The sequence below is a fragment of the Globicephala melas genome, chromosome 8 (genome assembly GCF_963455315.2).
Source record: "Globicephala melas chromosome 8, mGloMel1.2, whole genome shotgun sequence".
Lineage (NCBI taxonomy): Eukaryota > Metazoa > Chordata > Mammalia > Artiodactyla > Delphinidae > Globicephala > Globicephala melas.
The window spans coordinates 107,284,604-107,303,614 of NC_083321.1; the positions used below are offsets into that span (position 1 = coordinate 107,284,604).

The window sequence follows — 19,011 nt, forward strand, 5'->3', positions numbered from 1 at the left end:
GGGCTTTCTCTAGCTGTGTCCAGCGAGGGCTACTCTTCATTGCAGCGCGCGGGCTTCTCATTTCAGTGGCTTTTCTTGTTGCAGAGCACGGGCTCTAGAGTGCGGGCTCAGTAGTTGTGGCGCACAGGCTTAGTTGCTCCGCGGCATGTGGGATCTTCCCGGGCCAGGACTTGAACCCGTGTCCCCTGCACTGACAGGCGGCTTCTTAATCACTGTGCCACCAGGGAAGTCCCTGTATATATATACATATATACACACTTACAAAATTCTACTTTTGTAAAACCGATGCAGGGGACACGGGTTCGTGCCCCGGTCTGGGAAGATCCCACATGCCGCAGAGCAGCTGGGCCCATGAGCCATGGCCGCTGAGCCTGCACGTCCAGAGCCTGTGCTCTGCAACGGGAGAGGCCACAACAGTGAGAGGCCCGCATACCACAAACAAACAAAAAAAACCTAGGATGACTGTATGAAAAATGAAGTCCCTAAGTTAAACATTAAAAAATATTAGTCATTGGAAAGAAACTCTGTCATATTTTACTAATAACTATACTGAGAATTCTGTTTTGACTCTGTTGCTTCCTGGAGCATTAGGGATGTACTTTCTACGTTGGATGTAAAACAAGCTATTTCAAGAATTTCCCACAGTGGGACTTCCCTGGTGGTCCAGTGGTTAAGACTCAGAGCTCCCAATGCAGGGGGCCCGGGTTCGATCCCTGGTCAGGGAACTAGATCCCACATGCCGCAACTAAAGATCCCATACGCAGCAACAAAGATCCTGTGTGCTGTTACTAAGACCCCACGCAGCCAAATAAATAAATAATAAAAGAATTTCCCACAGTATTAAATGTATCAAGATCTCCTGCATCCTTGAGTCCAATTTCCAGTATGTTTAATCCTCTTCATTTTGTGTGTTGGTCCTCAAAAGATTCTGTTCCATTTTTCCTCCCTAACCTTAACATTTCCCAATATTCAGAAATCAGAGCAAAGAATTATCTTGCTTTTCTGCATAACAAACTATTTGGTATACCATCATGCTTTTGATCTAACACAGAAACGAAGGATTATGTTTATTTTAGAAATACATCATTTTTATGTACTGTATAATGCACGTCTTGCTTATGTTTTATACAGATTTCAGCGCTTTCCCCTCTCATCACATTTACAGTCTGGGCCCCAAAAGAGGCGCAGGCAATAATGCTTCCACAGTAACTGGGCTCCATCCTTATTTGTAAAATAAGAAGCACTTCATTTCTCAAATTTTAATGGAGCGTTCCTTCCCGGATCTGTAGTGACAGATTCATTTTATAGATGTGGAAATTAACCCCGCCCACTCTTGAACGCGCTCCTTCACCTCCTTCCACCAAATTCTTTGAAAGAGACCCCGGTATCCCGGTCCAGAGCATCCCTGCCTCCATAGCAACCAGACTCGTCTCGGGCTTCCCGTGCACCATGGCGACGGCGCGCCGCCGTGGTCGCTATGGTGACCGGGGCGGGCGCAGGGCCGCGGGCAGGGCGCCTGCGCCGGGAGCGGGCCCTCGGCCCCTCAGCTGCTCTCGACATGGCGCTGAGGCGGCGGCCCGCGCTCGCCCTGCTGCTGCTCCTGCGGGGTGAGTACGCGGGCCTCCGCCGGGCGCGGCCGGAGGAGTCCGGGCGGAGTGGGGGGCGGGCGCGGGGGCCCGGGGGTGGGTGGTGCGGGAGGTCCTGGGTTCAGGGAGGGGAATCCCGGGGATGCGGGGGTCCGGTCCGTGTACGGGGTCAGGGATGTGGGGGTCCCGGGGTCCGGGAGGGGCGGGGAGCGGCCCCGAAGGTGCGGGGGCCCCAGAGGTGCGGGCCCCGGGTCGGGGTAGGGGGTGCGGGCCGGGGAAGAGGTGCGGGCGTCGGGGGTCCCAGAGGTAGGGGAATCCTGGCAGTCTGAGGGTCTGGGTGCAGGGCGTCCCGGGGTGCGGGGTCCGACCCGGGGCCCGTGGCCCTGCGCTCCATCACTCCTCGAACAAAGCCGACCCGTTCCCGGTCCCCTTTGTCCCGCCGGCGCCCAGCCCTGCAGCCCGCCCTGGAGTGGCCCGGGGGCGGCTCGGACGGGGCGTTGGTCTGTCCTTCCTCCCCCCAGCCCACCCCCAACACCCCCAACCCCCGGCTGGAGGCCCCGGGCAGCCGGACGGCGAGACCACACGCTGGGGGCCGTCGGCGCGCGCTAGGCGCTCGAGACCGCGGTCCCACGTAGTCCTCAGAGCAGAGTCCAGAGAGAGCACTGAGCCCGAAGTCTGCCCCCGGGAGCAAGGGACACTCAGACCCGGGGTCCCGAGCGCCGCGCCAGCCTCGCCTGGGGCATCAGCAGTTTCCCCCCGTTCTCGGGTCGGTCTGTGGTCTGCTTAGTTGCCATCGTCATCCCGTGATGTTTGCCAGAGTGTACACAGCGAAGCCCCAAGTGACTGTTTGGGGGTGGGGTGGGCGGCGTACTAGGAAAACAAAGGCTCCTGTGTTGGAGGCTCATTGTGGGGTGGTCCTCGGGGGTGACGTGAACAGTGAGGGTCCGGGCAGAAGCCGGGGAGCAGGGCTCTGTGATGAGGACGAAGTTCAGGGAGTAGATGTTGTCCCTATGCTGTGCTTGAAAGTGGTTTCCACAAACGTGTGGTTGGGAGAGATGAATGATCAAAGGCTAGCCAGGGGACAGGGGTGTCAGGAATGTCCCCTCCCGGCTTTGTTGGTCACACTGACAGTGTCCTATTCACAGACTGGAACAACTCCCTATTGAGAAGATCTGTTCACATGAGAGTTTGCAGTTTTTATCGCAGAAACATTTGGCAGTTTAGTTCAGGAATGAGTTTCAAGTTGGTGGTTTGTTAGTAAAACTAGTGGATGCTAAAGGCCTTCACATCCCCTTAACTTATTTTTAAAAAAATTCTTTTTAATTTAATTTTTTTTTAACCACTGGACCGCCAGGAAAGTCCCCATTAACTTCTTATTTTGGTATCCCGGAGGGGCTACTTGTGTGCTAAGGACTGGTATTCACCTGTAGAACACAGGAGGGATAATCACAGTTTTGCAAAATAGCACTAATGACAAAGAATAGAGGTGGTAGGATGTATTAATACACTTTGAAGGGATGTAGCTATCATTTTTAGTAGGGAGCTCTTTTCTGTTATTTGCTTATGCTCTAAATATACAGTAATATCTTGAAAACTGTATTCGGTCACAGGGCATCACAGCTGTGTCTCTTCTATTTTCATGATTACACTTTTCAATTGCTATTATTTATGCGTGTTCGCATTTAAAAAAAAATCTGGTTCCTGATATAATACAAACATTCTTTATTAGCTACCCTTTGCCAGGCTCTGTTATAAAAATTTAATATGTATTAATTTAATATTGATAACTCTAAAAGGTTGTTAGTATCATCTTGCCCATTTTGTGGACTAAGAAACAAGTACGGAGAGATTCAGTAACTTGCTCAGGGTGACATCCCATGTGTTTCAGATGTGGAAATCAACCATTTGTGTTAATCCATTTTTTTGGTTACTTGTACTATTCTGTTTGACATGGAGTTCTTGTTATGGATCATTTTAACCAGATTTTTAAATGTTCAACGCTGCGTGGTTTGTAGATAAAGTATTCTTTTGTTGAATTGGTGACAGGTGCAATTCATCTTTGCAAATGTTATATACCACATGTCTTTTTTGAATGATTATGTGGTAATTATTGTCGGGTTTCCAAATCTTTTGATGTCCTAGAGAAGTGCTTCATTTAGAGTTAAAACAGTTACAGTTTGTGTATTCTTGGGGTAAGACAATCTGTGTGTGAGAGTTTAGCAAAATCTGAAAATCATAATTTCCAGGAAATTTTTGAAAAAAATTGTAAATTTTCCATTTGCATATGTTTGGACCTCTGAAACATTTTTAAATGACCTATTTTGTGTTGTTTTCAGTCTTTTGAATTAATTATATCTGACTGATATAAGCGTTATCAGACATGCATGTGCATGTGTGTGTTCAGAAAAACAAGGACCACCTGCCCTGAAGCATGCACTGCTACAGATCAGCTGTTCATTCCTGAAGGGCCTGTTGAAGGCATTTGTTCTGAGTGCTTCAGGCTGAGGAGACTGAATGGGCAGCTATTAGAGATTCTTAATCACAAGTAATTGCAGCGGTACAGACAGACAGAATGTTCACACACCCAACCCCAAGCTCTGGGAAACTTGCTCTTAAGGCAGCCTGGCGGGGCAGGCTTCAATCAATTCTTTTGAAAGAAACCAGGTTTGTATGAATAGCCCACTTTCTGAGATGGCCATATAATGTGACCGGAGAGGCCGTCGATTTAGTACAATCCAGCCAGCAGCTGTTAGCGATGTAATCTTAGCAAATTCCTTCTCCATAAATTCTTTGCATTTTTTCACAAGCACAAGTGGAGTAAAACAAAGGAAAATTTGTGTGTGGATGAAGTCAGGATGTATGGAGTCTGCTAAGTGATACCCTAGTCATGACACTGGATTCTCTTTAAGACAAGTGTATAATCAGGTGGTGAATGTGATGCTGTTAGGGCTGAAGCCGATTTCACATCTCCTGTGTTTACCCCCTGGATGCTCACAGTACATGCAGATAGCTTCAGTGGAGTCGAAAGGGTTCCTGAAAGAAAGTTTTGGTAAGCACATTCTTTTACACCTAGTTTAGTAAGGACAGTATCCACTGTGGTTCTATATGTGGAGATCTAAGGCCTTAATCTTCTGCCTTTTCCCACATGTCATGACACACACAAAGCTTCCTGAGAATTAGCCCTTGTTTCTGATGTCTAGGAATGCTGTAGTACTTTGTGTTGGTGTGTTTTCTTTGTTTTTAAGTAATATCTACTATGTGTTTTATATATATATATATATTATTTTTCCCATGAGTAGTTAGTATGTACAGCTGAGGTTTCAACGCTGTTCGTGTAGAAACATCTAACTCGTTAATAGATTAGGACTATACAAACATTTTTTTCTTATGCCGTCTTTCATTTTCACAGCATCCCAAGGCTTCTATGGTTCAGCTTTCTTTCTGCAAAATATTGCTCAAATCAAGTTCTGCCATGTTCACGTTGTCTGCTTTGCCCAGCTTAACCTCAGCTCACAGTGATCTTTACTATCTCTGAAGCGTAGCTTGTAGTCTGTAGCTCTGTTCAGTACAACAGACATTTACTGAGTATCTGTAATATGTCCTTCATGCTAGGGGTGCAGAAAGGGACAAGGCATCCCAAGCCCTTGAAGAGCCAGGGTTACTGCATGCCGAATTATGTTGCACTTTAGTTGTTGGGTGTAAATGCATTTTATCTTCTCAGTGTTATTAAAAATCCATTGGGAACAGAGGCTGAATTTAATTTCTTTTGTATCTTTCCAGGGACTATAGTAAATATTGCCTTTGTCACTTGAAAGTCAGTTGACATTTCTTAAACACTTCCTATGCGTCCAAGCATTTTTTTATGTATCTTATCTCCAGTGACCCCAGAAACTTTTGGAAATTCTTGGTTTTTACTACAGTAAAAACAGGAGTTTTTGTGGAAGAACGAGAATGGCATTTCTTGACTTGGTTTACTTTAAACATCTTCTTTCTCTCATCTACTCTATGTAGTTACATGAGGTTATGAAGAAGAAAAACATGGGGAAATGCTTGTGGAGTCATTTAAGTAACACAGTCATACACCATAGGATTCCAATTACACAAAACATCTTTTCCTTAGAGGAAAAACATCTGGAAGATAGTGAACCAAAATGTTGATAGGTGCTGTCTTTGAGTAGCAGGTCTTATGGCTGATTTAAAAAAAAAAATTATTATTTATTTACTTTGGCTGTGCTGTGCAGCACGTGGGATCTTAGTTCCCTGAACAGGGATCGAACCTGTGCCCCCTGCAGTGGAAGCGCGGAGTCCTAACCACTGGACCACCAGGTCTTATGGCTGATTGTTTTCTACTTTTCTCTTGTTTTTCTGACTGATTCTTTTGGGGTTTTTTCCCCCCAAGTTTTCTTTGATAAGGATTTTTTTTATATAATGAAAACAATTGCATTTTGGGGGCCTCCTAGACAAAATAGTGGAATTTTAATTTTGACACTTAGTAAAGATTTTCTTTTAAAGTGGGAAAACTTAGTTAAAAGTGATAGCATGTGATTGTGGCTTTTTCTAGCTCTTGAATTAATGTCAGCTGCAGTGCAAGAAGGACGGGCAGCCTTGAAGTTGGGTTTGATCACGCATTCTTTGTGACCCATTTGAGAGATTTGCTGTTCCTGGCTCTTGGGTTGGGCAGCCAGCTGTGGCATCCTCCGCAAGTGCTTAGCTGGAAAACTGAAAGAGGGTTGATGAGAATACCTGCCTCTTCCTTTTTTTGAACAAACAAACGGAATCATCTGAGGAGCTGCTTTGCTCTGCCTTTTCGGCATCAGCCCGTGTTTACTGGACCCCTCGTTCGTGCCAGCCGGGCAGCTCCTGGGGGACTGTTTTCTTTGTCTTGGGTGATACAAATACCAGGCCAAATTGACTTCCTTGGGAAACAGACTCTGAAAGATGTTTCCTGAAGTAAGCTGACAGCTGAAGTTCCCTTATCACTTCTTCCTGCCCACCAGGACTTCCTCGTGGGATGTCTTTCTCTAAGGAAAATATTTGACGTCTTTAGAATGAAGTGCAGCTGTCTGGAGGATTACAAGGAATGCAGCACATCCTAAGACAACTGCCTTTTCTTTCCTTTTTTCTTTTTTTTTTAAATTTGGTGCCATGTTTTTCCTCTAAAGTGTCTCTACCAGGGCCCTGGAGCTCAATCAGCCAATCCATCATTATTAGGCAAAAATCTCCGTTTTCATGGCAGTAGAGCTTTCCACAGGCAGAACAGGGACAGCTGAGATAAGCGCTTCCCCAGACCAGAAACATCACACAGTTTAGGTAGTTAATGAACAGAGTAGCACTTTGGGTCAATGTTTTACGTGTTTAGAAGTGAGAGCACTTACTTTGGGCTGGCCTGGTAGAGGAAAATTTCAAGAAGCAGCTGGACTTTTGGCAGTAATTTGGTTGACTTAGTGCAGATTTTTGGGGAATGGACGTGTTAGGGGCCAGTGAAGTGGAGGAAATACCGTGAGCAAAGGCGTGGCGTTGGGAATGCATATGTTGTATTTTGGGACCAATGAGTTATCATAATGATAACTAGTAACAGCTGCCAGGCACTGCGGAGAGCGCTACGGTACGGGGGTCTTAGCCCATGTCAGCGGTCAGTCCCTTTAGGGCTCACGTTGCAGGTGCTGAACCTGAGGCTCAGGCAGGTTAGTTACCTGGCCCAGGTCACAGCTGGTAAGTTGAGGAGCCAGATAGATGGTCATGGACCTTATTATGTAGGTTCTAGAAATTCATGTGGCAGTTTGAAGCAGGAAGTGATCTGATCAAATGATTTTACATGTGTTGGAATGATATTATATTCAAGATGGTGGGAGAGGGTAGGTCAGTTAGGAAGCTTCTAGAATAGTTCACAGTCACTCCCTTTAGGGTAGGTCTATTGATGTTGAATTCATTTTTGTTTATATCCGAAAATATCTTTATTTTCATCTTGTTCTTGAAGTATAGATTTACTAGGTATGTAATTTTAGGTTGACAGTTATTTTGACTTGGAGCCTGGGCTCCATTACACGGATGCTTTCTGGTTTCCATCGTTCCTGTTGTGAAACCTGCCGTCACGTCATCAGCCTGTCTTTCTCCAGCCACTTTAAAGATCTTGTCTTCTCTTTGGCGTTCTGAAATGTTACTGTGTGTGTCTAGGGTGCATTTCTTTTTAATTATTCTACTTGTTAATTTGTTACACTTTGTGTATCTGTGACTTTATATCTTTCTGGAGAATTCTCAGGTAGTATGAGTTCAAATACTGCCCAGCTTCTATTTTCGTAACTCTTTCCTTTTGGAACTCTGATTAGGTATATTCAGTCTTCCATCTTCCAAGACTGTTAACCTTTCTGTTGTAATTTCATGTTCTTCTTTCTTTGTGCTGTTCTGGGTTATTTATTTAGTTTTGTTTTACAATTGTTTCTTTTGCCAGCCATGTCTAATCTGTTATTTAACCAATGTATGAAGTTGTTTTTTTAACCCATTATATTCATTTCTAAAAGTTTACTTGATTCTTTTTATAATCTGGTTTCTTTTGCCTGCTCATTTTCACTCCTTTTTAATTTTATTTATTTATTTTTGAAAAAATAAATTTTATTATTTTATTTATTTATTTTTGGCTGCGTTGGGTCTTCTTTGCTTCGCACAGGCTTTCTCTGGTTGTGGCAAGTGGGGGCTACTCTTCGTTGTGGTGCACAGGCTTCTCATTGCGGTGCTTCTCTTGTGGAGCATGGGCTCTAGGCGTGCAGGCTTCAGTAGCTGTGGCTTGCGGGCTTCAGTAGTTGAGGCTCACAGGCTCTAGAGCACAGGCTCAGTAGTTGCGGTGCACGGGCTTAGTTGTTCACGGCATGAGGGATCTTCCTGGACCAGGGCTCGAACCCGTGTCCCCTGCATTGGCAGGTGGGTTCTCCACTGCGCCACCAGGGAAGCCCTTACTTTTTTATTTTTAAACATTTCACGTACAGCTGTTTTATATTCTGCATGTGAGACTTCAAATATCTGACGTTCTTGGGGGTCTAAATCTAATGTTTGTTGTTTCTTATGACCCTTACTTGCAGTGACTTGTTTTTCTTTACTCGTAAATGACGTTTGGTTGATCGCAGATCACAGATCTGGGGACGCTTTGTGTGAGAGACATGGTCATCTGGGATGGCTTTCAGGGCCTGGCAGGGTTGGGAAGTCTCAGGCTCAGCTCTGCCTTCCTGCTGGCCCATTGGCGCAGTCTCCCTAATGACCCTCAGGGTCATGCCCCACCCATCCTATTATTTTCTGGGTTCAGCCTACAGCTATTTTACTTGCTGCGTTAAAGATCGCCCCCTTCTCGAGAGCCCAGAGGTGCAGTAAAAACTGCAGTTTGCTTGCGTGGGCTCTCCAAAGTTGGAGTGCCGAGGCCTTTTGGAGAAGCTAACCCACAGCTGGAGCTGGAAACAAGAACCTCGGCTTTACCTAACGTAGGCCCCCTTCTATATAACTTAAGGGTCACACACCTTCCTTTAAAAGTTTATATTCTGAAGGTAATGCTTTTGTTTTCATTTTTCAAGTATAAAATGAAATTAAAATATTGGCTCTGCTTTTTCAGAGCACATATACGCCCACGAAGGTCTGATAGGGTTGGGGGAAGGGGTTGAATGAGTCTTGCTAAGTAAGCATCACTGCTGTCAGGATGGGGCTGTCCTGTTATAAAGACATATATATACCCAACTGCACAGCCGTTATCCCCATCCTTGGGTGGGTTTATCTGAAGAGTAATGAGCATTGATCATTTGAGACGCAGCAACTTAAAATTTGGAGAATTACTGCTGTCCCACACTATACAGGTGTCTGGGACAGCAGCTCCCCACTCTGCTGGTAACAGGACAGGTGAAGAGCTCTCCAGGTTTTCAGATTCAGATGCCTACAGGGTGAGGTGAGAGGGACCACCCATCCCAGGCTCCGCTGTCCGCTGCCTCTCAGATCCTTTTCTGGGTGGAGGAGGGAGCACACGTGGGTGTCAGGAACTCTGGACCCACTTCCCAGCTTTGCACGTGATTCATTTGGGGACCTTGGGGAAATAATATTGGTTTTAATCCAAGTCGCTTGAAAGTAATTTAAGCAGCATTCCTCTTCTCCTACCACCAACACATTCACATTTCTTTCCCCTGTTAGATAACTCACAGTGTGAATTTCAGATCCAAAGAAGTGGTTTTATGGGAATACCAGAGAATTTTTAACTGATTCGTTGAATTACTTTATTTGTTAATTAAAAATTCATTTGAAGGTTTTGAAAGCCCAGTTCATAGAAATGTCTTCCTCTTCTGAAAGTTTGGAAGTTTTTAGAGCCGGGTAACCTTGGTTGGAAGCCCTCTTCTACTCCAAGAGGTTAGGAAATTACATCTTTCAGAAGCTCAGGTTTTGTGTTTGTTTGTTTTTTTAATCTGCTACAACCTTACTTACTGGATCTAGTGTTTTAAGAGTTCCTGTGTTTGTTTACCAGGAAGAAAAAAATAGACCACTATTTGGTTGGGTTGGTAATCTGTTGTTTGATATCTAGTGTCAGATATGGAGTTTTCACTCTGACCGTATTTGGTCTCGCTTTTAAGTCCACTGCCAGTAGAGAACGTTAGCCGTGAACCTCTAGAGCAGTGGTTCAGTAAGAACAAATGTTTGTGTCTTTAATTCACCAGGTCCTGTTTCAGACCTTCGTCTGTGGAGTAGTTTATGTCAGGAACACCGTGTAGATGATGGAAGTTATGGCCCTTTTTTCCAAATAGTACTTTCATGTACATATGTGGAAATTTTATATACTATTTTGGGGGTTACAACCCCCAGAAGATCATTTGTGACCTGAGGGTGAGAGGCCTCCTCGGGGGCCCAGGGTCCCTGGAGTGTGTCTTCTGAAGTAGATGCTGACTGCATGCAGAGCTCAGGACTGGTATACAAGTGTGTTCTTTTATTATTCTGTTATTTCTTCTTGCCCTTAACTCCGTCCCAGCCTGACTTCTGTGAGGCTGTGTTATGGATGGTGACTGTCCGTGTGAAGCATCTGGTCGTAATTTCCGTACATTTCCAGTTTAGCTCACTCTGTGGGTAGGTCAGAGGGAAGACTTTGATTTAAATGGAAAACAAAGTATGCACGTGGCTTCAGAGATGCTTAATTCTGCGATTCTGCAGTGCTCTGTCGTGTTAGCACAGGTCCAGGAGGTGTGCAGGGTGAAGCCCCAGGAAAAACAGAGAAACCCCTGCTGGAGCTGCCTTTCCATCTCCCTCGGTGTCCGTGTCTGTGTCTGTCTGTCTCTCCCCTAGGCAATGGTGATGAGAGAACAGGCCTAAAGGACGTCTCGTGATGTTGGATGAGGGATCTGGCCCTTGCTGAAGCCAGAACAAATACCCTCCTGGTGGCCCCGTGGCTGACCCCCCTCCCCTGCCCCCTACATGTGGTTTGCAGCACAGAGGGCTGCTCCCCCTGGGCATCCTCAGGCTGGTGACTTTCTCTGGGACGAGTGCGTTTTCGTGTTTTGTTCCCTCTTCCACTAACACATCTGCTTTCTGTGCTGTTCTCGGCAGGTACGTTTTCTATGTGCAGAGTAAATAAAACGTGTTAGGACTTTGGTGTTTCTGTCCTTGTGCGAGCAGCGCCTTTCAGCTCCCAGTTTTTTCTTTTCTTTCTTTTTTTTTTTTTTTGCGGTACGCGGGCCTCTCACTGTTGTGGCCTCTCCCGTTGCGGAGCACAGGCTCCGGATGCGCAGGCTCAGCGGCCATGGCTCACGGGCCCAGCCACTCCACGGCATGTGGGATCTTCCCAGACCGGGGCACGAACCCGCGTCCCCTGCATCGGCAGGCGGACTCTCAACCACTATGCCACCAGGGAAGCCCTCAGCTCCCAGTTTTGAAGCTACTCCTCACAAAACTTGGAGGAAGACTCTTTAACTGGCGCTCAGAGACTCCAGTCTGGGGGTCCTGTCTTGGCTCTCCTGCCCTGCCCCGCAGGACTGGGCTGTACAAGTCCTGGGCTCCAGCAGGGGCGCTGCCTTCACGGGAGAATCGCCGGGTTTGGGCTTCGGGTGGCGGAGACGAGGCACTTTGGCGTCCACACCAGCCCTCTCCGTAGAGGAGTTGGGTTCTAGAGAAGCGTAGCCTTTTCCTTTTCTTCTACAAGATAATGGCTATGTCATAAAGAGAAAATTGACCCTAAGAGTGTATTCACTCAATTCAGTTTTGTCGGGGAAATCACGCGATTTGGAGCATGGTCTTGGGCTCTGTAGAAGTGTTCCATCACTGTCTCCTGAATCACCCTTGTGTGTCACCATTTGTTTTATTGTCATGGCCCATCTACCCCAGTGCAGATCACCCTCTTTCTGTTCAGTTCCACTCATTCCCTGGTATCCAGCTCAACACACTTCTCTGTAAAGGCTTTTTTAGGTCTCTAGCCTGTAGCGATCTCTTCCTTTCTGAATTCCTGTTCATCAGGAAGAACGTAAGCTACACCAAGGTTTGAATCTCAGCTCCACTGTAGGACTTGTCCAGGTCAATCTCCTTACCTATAAAAAAGCAGAAAAACATATAACTTTGTAGGATTGTTTTGCAAACCAGTGACTATATATAGTGTTCCTATCAAAGTTATCTATATGAGTGCTAACAAAAATTACACTAATCGATATAGTAAAATTACAATTAATTACATAATTAAGTGCTTAGCAGAGGGCCTGGTGTAATAAGCTCTCAGTGCTGGGTTTTAGAGATTTACTGTCACTACTAACTGTTGATGCTGCTGCTAATACTCCTATTACTACTTTACTACAATTCATTTAATCCTCAATTAATCAGAGGCAAATGCAAAATGAACCTTATCAAGTGCAGGCTTTTGGACTCCTCCATTACAAGGAGGCCCCTTCCCAGGCCCCAGGTTTCGTCTTAGCAGTGTCCTCAGATTTGCAGCACTTAGACGCCTTAGCTATAATCAGGTAAGACTGAGAAGTTCTCTTCTTCCCCTCTGCTGCCTTCGTGGCCTTGCACTGGCCCAGCACAGGGAGGTGAGTGTCTGTTCTTAGTTGTGGTTTGGGAAAGGGGCAGGGGGTTCACTAGCCATTTTAGATGGGGGCCGACACCTATTTCTATTCAAACAAATTACAACCTGGACAGATGAGAAACCAGGGCCTAATTTGTACGTTTCTTTTTTTTTTTTTTTTTTTTTTTGCGGTACGTGGGCCTCTCACTGTTGTGGCCTCTCCCGTTGCGGAGCACAGGCTCCGGACGCGCAGGCTCAGCGGCCATGGCTCACGGGCCCAGCCGCTCCGCGGCACGTGGGATCTTCCCAGACCGGGGCACGAACCCGTGTCCCCTGCATCGGCAGGCGGACTCTCAACCACTGCGCCACCAGGGAAGCCCTGTATGTTTCTTAATTGTTATTTTAAATAATTTCGAGTCAGAAGACCTGGTTTCTACCTTGGCCTCTGATACTTTCAAGTTTTGAGGCTGTAATTGTCTCCTAATATATCCGAGCCCTCTTCTCTTTATCTACAGATAAATACCCACTTTACAGGACTCTTAGGTGCATCAAGTGAGACTGTACGTGAAAGTGGTCCTGTACATTATAAAATGCTATGCGGATGTAAACAGTGTCGTTCTTGGCTTTATTCCCCTTGGGTTCTAGGATTTTATTAGTCCTCTGGTTCTTTTTTTTTTTTTAATTTTTATTGGAGTATAGTTGATTAACAATGTTGTGTTAGTTTCTGCTGTACAGCAAAGTGAATCAGTTATACGTACACATATATCCGTTCTTTTTTAGATTCTTTTCTCATATAGGCCATTACACAGTATTGAGTAGAGCTCCCTGTGCTATACAGCAGGTCCTTATGAGTTATCTATTTTATATATAGTCCTCTGATTGTTTAGGTTACAAACCTCATTTAGAGGAACTTTCTCATACTAAAGCTTCCCTGATGCCTTATTTTGATGAGATAGCAAGTTTTTACATTTATTTTTTCTGTGTAGGAAAGACATTTCATCTAAAGTACATATTGGTGTCCTGATTTTTTCTTAGAAAAACAAAAATCCAGTTTTAAGTTTCAAGAGTAAAGAAGAAGAAATTATCTGACATTCTTGGATTTAAAAAGTGGTTCAGTGATATTTGTAGAAAAGATTAGGCCTCTTTTGCTTGGGGACATTTTCAGGCCTGCACTAGCAAACTTTGAATAATAAAAAGTTTCAGTGGAAATTCCAGCATATCTTTAAGTAGAGGAGCTGCCAATATAAATCAGTGTGTTTACATTAAAAATAAGCATCTTTTTAGATAAATAGCTATGAAGAATGGATGAGTTCAGGACAAGAAAATGTCACGTGAGTACATAGGCCTCAGTATCCACAGGAATCCCGTGTCCTGGGACCAGGGTGCCACGTGATGGTGGGCGCCCTCAGCTGCGGGCGTGTCCAGAGAAAGTAGGGGAGAAAATGGAAGAAAGCCCTGAGGAACTCAGCAAGTCTCTGCCTCTGTTTAGACCCAAGGGGCGTGTAGTTTCCAAAAAGTGCTAAAACAGAGCATGCATTAGGCATGGAGTCTGGCCTCCCAGCTCTCCTGGGTTACGTCCCTGCTCAGTTCAGGGCGTCAGCTGAAGAGCCGAGTCCTGCAATCCGCCTCTTTCCAGACCCGCGAGATAAGATACTTAAAGCCATTCCCTCTTCCTACGAGGGAGGTTGGTGTCGGACTTCTGTGGAGGAGGGAACCGTCTTACAGGCCTGATTTCTCACCACCTGTCTGGTTACAGGAGGCCTGAGTTCACCCTGGTTTACACTTGGTCTCAGCAAGTCCTCCAATCCTCTTTGTTAGCTTTATACCCAGAGAAGTAGTATTTACCCCTCAACTCAACAGACATGTAGGTTATAGAATTTTGGAGCCGAAAGAGACTGTGAGACAGGGTTTCTCAAGCTTGGCGCTGTTGACATTTTGGGCCTGTTGATCCTTTGTTATGGGGGCGCTGCCCTGGGTGTTGTGGATGTTTAGCAGCACCCCTGGCCTCTCCGTGCCACTACTAGCACCCCCAGCTGTGACACCCAGAGACGACTCCAGGTGATTCTGGGTGACCCGGGTGGCAGGGTCTCTGCGGTGGAAACCCTCTGCTGTGAGAGGCCCAGAGACGCGCAGTGCCCAGCTGGGGTCATGACTCCCGCCTGAGTGGGAGTGTGGAGCTACCCCCACTTCCCAGTTTCCCCTACCTTAACACAGAGTGGAAACACCTCCTAAAAACTATCTGCAGTTGCTGCTCTGCGTTTCAGGGCGTTTTTGCACGTAGGATGGAGTCCTGGCTGGTCACCTGCTCCCTGCCTCATGTGTGGGAACAGGGTCCTTAGCAACACCTTCACCTTAGATTAATGACATTCTCAGCTCACGCTGCTGGGGTCTCTTTCGGGCATCAGTGACAAGCTCAGTGTCTGTTGCAGAGACACCTCCTGGCCTGGGCTGGCCTTGAGCGGGGAGAAGGCTGACTTGTGGCCGTGAGTCAGCTCTACAGGTTTTTTTCTACTAGCGGAGAAGGAAGCATTGTCAGGAACGCAGAATCCAAACTACAAAGAATTAAGAACAATTTAAAACTGTATTTTACTTGTAATAATATTTGTTATATTTCTGACCAGAGAATGTTTACTTCAGGTTTATGTTTTCTTGCTTTCTTTTTCTATTACAAGATGCCACTTTAAAAATCTCCCAAATCATGGAAAGTCATTTTAAGGTGTGATCTTCAGGTTTTTAAATTTAAAACCTATTCTTAATTTTCCTCTTCCAGATCCGTGCCCTTCTTGGTGCCGTAAGATGGATACTGATTGCCTTTATTAAGGGCTCTAGCCCTTGAGTTCGTGAACATTTCATGCTTCCGCAGTTGTGAGCACGGTTTCGTCTTTTCCAGTCATTTCCCGTCCGTGACAAACCTGTCCACTTTGTAGGGCGCACGGGAAACATCCCCCTTGAGCTTCGCCACTTCATCCCCCAAACCTCAGGGTCCCCCACCCCCACCCCGAGTCCAGTCCCTATTTATTGAGTGACTGCTGTATGCACAGGGCATCACGATGAGGTGTGGCCAAGGCCGTGCCCCTCCCCGCCCGGGGAGGAGACAGCGCTGGCCGCTTCTTCCACGCCCTGTGGGCCTCTGCCTGCCTGCGAACGCACGCGGAGGCTGCGGTGTAGACTGCGGCGTAGACGGCTGTTGTCTAAGGAGAGCGCCAGAAAGTTCTCCTTCGGAGAGGAAGGCTCAGCGCTTCCAAGCTAACAAAAGTCTTCCGTTGGAAAGAGGTCTGTTAGTGAAGCAAGCTAGTTCTTACAAAAAGCACAGTAACCAAAGCCAGATAAAACCCATTAGAAGGTTCACGTGAGATATTCGGAATTTGCAAAATTAGCTTTAATGAGACGGGAAAGGTGCAAACTGTTTCTTCCAGGGGAAGATCTGCTTTTCCCAGGCATGTAAAGCCAGAACCAGCGGTCCCTGAGCCGAAAGGCTCCCAGGCCGAGTTCCCTGTGCGGTGGGTCGGTGTCACCTGTCACAGGTGGGAAGCCTTCCGCTGCATCCATCACCCCAGGGCACCGTCAGGGCCCTCAGCTGACGACTGGCTGTGAATTAGACCAATAGCACTGCCTTCTCTTGTGTTTTCAGGCCTGATTTTTATGGTCTTCTGAAGAGCCCGCGCTGGCCCCCGCCTCCGACCTCCTGCAGAGTCTGCTCTGGCCTGGGGCGCGGGTTACAGCAGCACCAGCCTGGAGGGCGCCGAGGCCGCTCCTGGTCTAGATGTTCTTTTCCTCACCCCCGCCCTCTACGTGGTGGAGGGTCCGGTGCACGCGGTGAAACATGATGCAGCCGGCCGGGTGAACTCTCCCCAAGCTTCTGCTTCCATTAGGAGAGGGCTTTGAGGTGACCCCCTGTCCCCCTTTTTAGTGCCTTTCTCTGGACCTTCCGTGGAATGACCACTTTTCTGATCCAGACGAGTTTCCGGGACTTAATTGCAAGGCCCCGCGTTTCCGGAGGCATGGCTGCTCCCCCGCTGCCCCTGCACCAGCCCCACCCCAGGGCCCAGGGTCCACCCACACAGCCTTTCCTGATGACGACGAGGGGGCGCCACGCAGGGGAAGCACAGTGCTTTTCAGGCCCAGATGACGAGGAAGATCCCTCAGGAAGCTGTACGCTGAACGGGGTTGGGGGCGGGGGGGTAGCAGGATGAAAAAACCTGTCATCAGGCTCCCGTTAGCTCTAAGACCACCTTGCGGTCCCGCTCTTCGTTTGTGTGTCCCAGCAGGCGGCGAGCTGGTACTCCTTGGCGGCAGCATGCGTGGAACTGCACGCGGCAGAACAGCAGCCCGGGCGAGAGTGCACGTGTGGGGCCGCGCCGACCCTCTCCGCGGGCTCTCCTCTCTGTTTGGGGGGCGGTCATCACAGGGCTGCCTCACGGGGCTGCCCGGAGGACTGTGAGAGCCCAGAGCCTGCAGGGGCCGGTGCTTGGCACGCAGGCATGCTCCTGAGGACGTCGGTGCGCGTGCGTGTGTGAGAGATGGCGCGCAGCCCTGTATCTGTGTGGACATCTGTAATTCATGTCATGTACACACACACACTGCATTCTTGTTTAGTGTATGGCTGTAGTTTTCACTTGGAACCTGCATGTCATTCCTGTTCCCGAGTGTACAGCTCATTTTAAATTGCTTTTCTGTGTTAAATGTTGCCACATGAGAGGGCTGCTTGTCACGTACAAGCTATTTTCTGTTTTTAGAGACCTGCTGTCTTCCTTGGTTCTGAAACCGCCCTCGCCTTCATGTGATAAGGAGGCTGGGGAGGAGGGAGGAGAGGCTGGACCCGGATAGCCGAGTTGCTTGGCTCAGGGAGTACGCTGGGCCTGAGTTATAACAGTGGGAGATTGGGCATGTGGGTATCCTGTTAATTTATGGATCTACAGAAACGAAAAAATGAAACACTTGTCTGCTGAGACAAATTATCTAAAAAGAACACAGAGATTCCTGCTTTATTATTTATCTGGAATGAGAACAACACATTTTTTTCGGAGCTCCAGTTTGCTTTTTCCATTTCATTTTGCAAATTATTTATTTTTGAGAAATGAAAATCAAATACATTTAAGGTGCATGTATATGTGCCATGTAATTTTTTTAATTGGATTACAGTTGTTTTACAATGTTGTGTTAGTTTCAGGTATATAGCACAGTGATTCAGTTATATTTTTTTTCAGATATTTTTCCCTTACAGGTTATTACAAAACATTGAGTATAATTCCCCGTGCTATACAGTAGGACCTTGTTGTTTATTTTATATAGTTTGCTTTCTTAAAAAATTTTATTTATTCTTTTGGCTGCATTGGGTCTTCGTTGCTGCACGTGGTCTTTCTCTAGTTGCAGCGAGCGGGGGCTACTCTTCCGTTGCAGTGCGTGGGCTTCTCATTGCAGTGGCTTCTCTTGTTGTGGAGCACAGGCTCTAGGCACACGGGCTTCAGTAGTTGTGGCACTCAGGCTCAGTAGTTGTGGCTCATGGGCTCTAGAGCACAGGCTCAGTAGTTGTGGCGCACGGGCTTTTTGTTGCTCCGCGGCATGTGGGATCTTCCCAGACCAGGGCTCAAACCCGTGTCCCCTGCATTGGCAGGTGGATTTTTAACCACTGTGCCACCAGGGAAGTCCTTACAGTTTGCTTTTAACTTGTGATTTTTAACCATTTCTGCACTTCGCCATTGTTTGCTTTATTCCTTGGTACATTGTAGGGTCCCATTTTAAAGTTCAAAGACAGGGCCCAAAACTTAATTCTGGCTGTGTGGGGAAGATTGTTACATGGTCTGAGAAAAATCAGGAGCTCCTTCCTTTTGAAAACTATGATTTTACTCACCCATAGGATCATGCAGAAGGACAGAAATGAAAGTGCTTGAATTGTCACTGGTGTCTTTCTGTAGCTGAGTTAAACAATGGATGTGTGGGGTGCAGGCAGGCGTGCAGCCCCGGTGTAGGAAGGTGTAGTGAGGACAAAGCGGCATCTTCAGGCAACCGTGTTGTTCCTGTATCCTTATGCCCTAAGCTCCTCAGAATGGAAAAAGTCCGGGTACCTCTGTACCTGTGCCCAGTCTTGGGAGTGAGGGCTCTGGCTTAGACCTGCTGCATCCTTATTCTGCAGGTCACCATGTCACAGGGCCACCCACCTGAACCTGTTTTTCAGTTTTGGAAACTTTTAGAAAACAGTTGAGATGTAATTGACATATAATAAACCACACGTATTTCGTGTAGTTTGTTAAGTTTGGCCTGTACATGAACTCCTGTGACTTCTGCCACAGTCAAGATTTTGGTTCTGTCCACTGCTACCAAGTTTCCTAGTGCCCCTTCCTCTCTGCCCACCGTCTCCATCCCACCCCATCCTGCCCTGGCCCCAGGAACCACTTACTGTTTTCTTTCACTGCACGCTGGTTTGGA

General features: G+C 47.0%; 1 protein-coding gene across 2 annotated transcripts in view; it reads left to right on the top strand.

Moving 5' to 3' along the window:
- The first annotated feature begins 1,505 nt into the window (after positions 1–1,505).
- JAM3 (junctional adhesion molecule 3) overlaps positions 1,506–19,011 on the top strand; it is a 58,677-nt gene continuing 41,171 nt past the window's right edge. Inside the window, exon 1 of one of the 2 annotated variants that reach the window (XM_030841808.3) lies at positions 1,506–1,607. In XM_030841808.3, the coding sequence (XP_030697668.1) occupies positions 1,559–1,607 (49 nt within the window). In that variant the 5' untranslated portion in view covers positions 1,506–1,558. The remainder of the gene's footprint in view (positions 1,608–19,011) is intronic. The other variant, XM_060304318.1, reaches the window with a different exon arrangement.